At 39.0% G+C, this 3,753-nt stretch overlaps 1 protein-coding gene across 1 annotated transcript; it reads left to right on the top strand.

Moving 5' to 3' along the window:
• Positions 1-423: 423 nt before the first annotated feature.
• On the top strand, positions 424-2,710 carry LOC308696734 (E3 SUMO-protein ligase ZBED1; the record flags this gene model as incomplete). Its single annotated transcript, XM_081375624.1, has 2 exons — positions 424-840; positions 1,820-2,710. The coding sequence occupies 2 exons, from the start codon at positions 424-426 to the stop codon at positions 2,708-2,710; spliced, it is 1,308 nt and encodes a 435-aa protein (XP_081231750.1).
• Positions 2,711-3,753: the final 1,043 nt, after the last annotated feature.

Below are 3,753 nucleotides of genomic sequence, written 5' to 3'. Positions count from 1 at the left end.
TCGCGAGGAAATACAACTAATTTAAGATCGCATCTTAGAATTAACCATCCTGTGGCGTTTGCCGGACTTGGGAGCAGTACACCAACCTTAGCTACAACCTCAGGCCAGCAGCGACAGTTGGGAGTCTCCGAGGCCTTTGCGAGAGGTGCGAAGTACCAAAGAGGCAGTAATCAGTGGCAAGCACTTACTGATAGCGTGACTCGTTATTTGGTTGAAGAAATGGTGCCATTCCGTACCGTTGAGAAGCCAGCGTTCAAAGCCATGCTATAGACATTTGATAAGCAATATGTACTTCCTGACCGAAAGTACTTTTCTCAAACAGCGATCCCTGAAAAGTATCTGTCAGTGAAGGACGGCATAATACAGGACTTAAAAGACGTTGATCATTTCTCAGTGACAACTGATATGTGGTCAAGCGTAAACATGATGCCATACATGAGCCTGACCATACACTATCTCAGCGCAAACTGGGAACTAAAATCGAAGTGCCTGGAGACTGTGTTCACGCCAGAAAGCCACACGAGTGAGAACCTGGCGGAAGCCCTCAGGTCCTCCTTCCAAGAGTGCTCCCTGGACGAGAGGAAACTGGTCTGTATTACCACAGACAATGGGGCAAATATGGCTGCGGTCCGAAAACTTGGCTGGACATGGCTTAATTGCTTTGGCCATAATCTACATTTAGCCGTCACAAATGCAATGAAGTCAGAAAAGGACCGCACTGCCCGAGCCATGGGTGTCTTCAGAAATTTGGTGACCGCTTTCTCCCAGAGCTGGCAGAAGAAGAAAAAGCTCCAGAGAGAGCAAGTCGAGCACAACCTGCCCCAACACTGCTTAGTTCTGGTAAGTTGTGCTAAAATTCGATTCTTATTTCTTTAGACGTTGCTTTTCAGGTAACAGTCCGTGGATATAAACGCACTCGTCCAAACGCAACTTGTTGAAACTTTGAACAATTTATTCTACAAAATAAAGGGTTGCAAACGATGATAAAACCTGTTCTATAATTCCTATTAAACTCAAAAGATATGGAAAAAAAGTTATAGCCTATAAATAAATGTTATTTCATATTATTGTTAATATGTTTATGATGTAGCCTAATATAATTTTTCAAAGCGAATACGAAACAATATCGAAAAAAAGTTATAGCCTATAAATAAATGTTATTTCATATTATTGTTAATATGTTTATGATGTAATAATTATATTTTTTCAAAGCGAATACAAAACGAAATAACGTAATATAAAATGCTGTAAATAACTGGGCAAAACTTATGGAAACGCCAATCAATGCTCTGAATTTCTGCTGCCCATTTTCATTATCAAGATAAGATTTTATTGATCCCGAGCTGGAGAAATTCGCTTGTAGGCTATAGCAGCTCCAGATATGTAACCCTTCACATGCAAGAAAAAAAGTAGGCTAAATTGTGCGCACGATTTAGGCTACTAATTCATTCTCTCGATTTATAAATAACGCGCACAATTTACTATTTCGTTCCCTCGATTTGCAAAAACTATTTTGTTCTTTCGACATGCTAAACGTAGCCTACGATTTAGCCTAGTTTTTCCTGCATGTAATGTGTGGGGCTCCGTAAGATAAAACACAACATATGGCAAAAATAGACTACACATTAAATAAAAAATAAAGAAATGGAAAATAAGAAAAATAGCATCATATAGGCTATAAAATACAGATTGATGTGAACATTGCACTGGTTGCGAAAAGGAGACCGTGGCACGGTGTATAAATAAATATATTTTATTGCACAGGACAAAAAACATAGCCTAATTAGGGATTACAACTGTGTTTTAAATGTTTTCACAGGATTGTCCTACCAGGTGGGGCACTAAGCAGAAAATGGTTGCGCGCGTTCTTGAGCAAGTACCAGCCATTAGGAGGGTTTTGATGGATGACCGGCGCAGCCAACATTTAATACCAATGTGGCAGGACATCGAAGTCCTCGAATCCGTTAATGCAGCGCTGAAGAAGGTTGCGGATTTTACAGATGCGCTGTCTTCCGAGAAGACAGTTACAGCGCCCTCTGTTAAACCAGTCCTACAGTTATTAACTGAGGATATTTTGCTCCCAACCGATGAAGATACGGAGTTGACGCGCAACCTGAAAAAAAAAATGGTTGGAGTCTTGAAAGACAAATATAGTGCACCTGCAACACAGCAACTATTGTCAAAGGCCTCATTCATTGACCCAAGACACAAGGACATCAACCCTGGAGATGACGTTAAAGATGCGCTCCTGGAGGAGATGCTGGCAATGCCCGAAGAGCGGCGTGATATCAGGGACGGAGAAGCTGCAATGAGTGTCGCTGCGGCTGGAGAGGGAGAAGGAGAAAGTGCGCCATCTTCTCCTCCAAAAAAAATAAAAAATCTTGCGGACCTGCTTGGAAAGAGAAAAGCACAATCCTCCAGTCCGGTTCCAAAAAGAATCCGTGCAGACACTGAAGTCGCAAGGTATTTGCAGGAGGAAGCCCTCGATCTGCACTCTGATCCGCTTGCCTGGTGGCGGGATAATCAGGCTCGATTCCCTCTTCTGTCAAAAGTTGCCAGAAAATATATGACTATATGCGCTACGAGCACTCCATCGGAGCGTGTATTCAGTGCGGCTGGCAACATCGTCACCCCGTTAAGATCCTCGCTGAAACCTGACAAGGTTAACATGTTGGTTTTCCTGTCACGCAACATGAAGACGGAAAAATAAAAGCAGCAGCACGATTTACTTAAGCGGCCCAACAGCCAAACACTTGTTCACTTTTTGTTTTGTTATTTTGCACTTTAAAAAAGGTTGTTTATGTTTAGCCTATTTATAGTTAATTATTAATGTTTAGCTACAATTGAATATAAATGTTAATTTGTGTATTAGTTTATAATAGAATACTGCTTTATAATTATTAAGAATTTTTTTAACTTTAGCCTAATCAATAGTTAATTATTAATATTTACCATTTAATATAAATGTTATTTTGTAATTTGTTTATTTGTTAATAAAGAATACTGCGTTATAATTATTCATTTCCATTGTATTCATTTCCATTACAAGCTGCATGCGTTCTTGAGTGTGTGACGCGGGCGCATGGGATTTTTTTTGTTGTGGGGGGGGGGGGTTGTCGGTTAACCGCCAAATCGCGATTTTTGTTGCTTCATCACCGCGGTAAGAAAATATCCCATACCGTCACAGCCCTACATGAAATAACATTTTCGATAATCACACTGGTAATTTCTATAGCCAAGTAAAATCTCATAAGCCTAGAGAAGTCATTCAACTCATTTGATATATAGAAGGAAAACTATTGATTAATACCTTGATTATAATCACTCATTAGATATACATTGAAGCAGCAGTGTGTTCCAGAATCCACTTCTTCAGGACTTCATAACAAAAACTTAACTTGAATCATTACAATAAGGGTGTTGCTTATTTATAACGTTGAAAATATGATTAACCTAAAATATCTGCATTATCTACATCTATAATATCTACAAGGAACAGCAGTTTTAATACATACTTTTACGTAATACATTTATCAAAGTTAATTGAGTGATCACTAGGAACAGACTATAACCATTGGAACATGAAAAAAGGAGAAATTACAGTATTTTTTTAATAATAATATGTTTGTACTATACTTACAGTAAGGGAGGTATTGTCAAAATTTCACCTGTAGTAAGTCAGTGTGGTCACTAGGAAAGCACTACACCCTTTGGAACAGGAAAAAATACTTTAGGTGAATTACTGTAATTTTT

Source organism: Scardinius erythrophthalmus (genome assembly GCF_964197995.2).
Source record: "Scardinius erythrophthalmus genome assembly, chromosome: 1".
Lineage (NCBI taxonomy): Eukaryota > Metazoa > Chordata > Actinopteri > Cypriniformes > Leuciscidae > Scardinius > Scardinius erythrophthalmus.
Note: the sequence above shows the minus strand (reverse complement) of the source record. Positions and strands in the feature narration are given on the sequence as shown.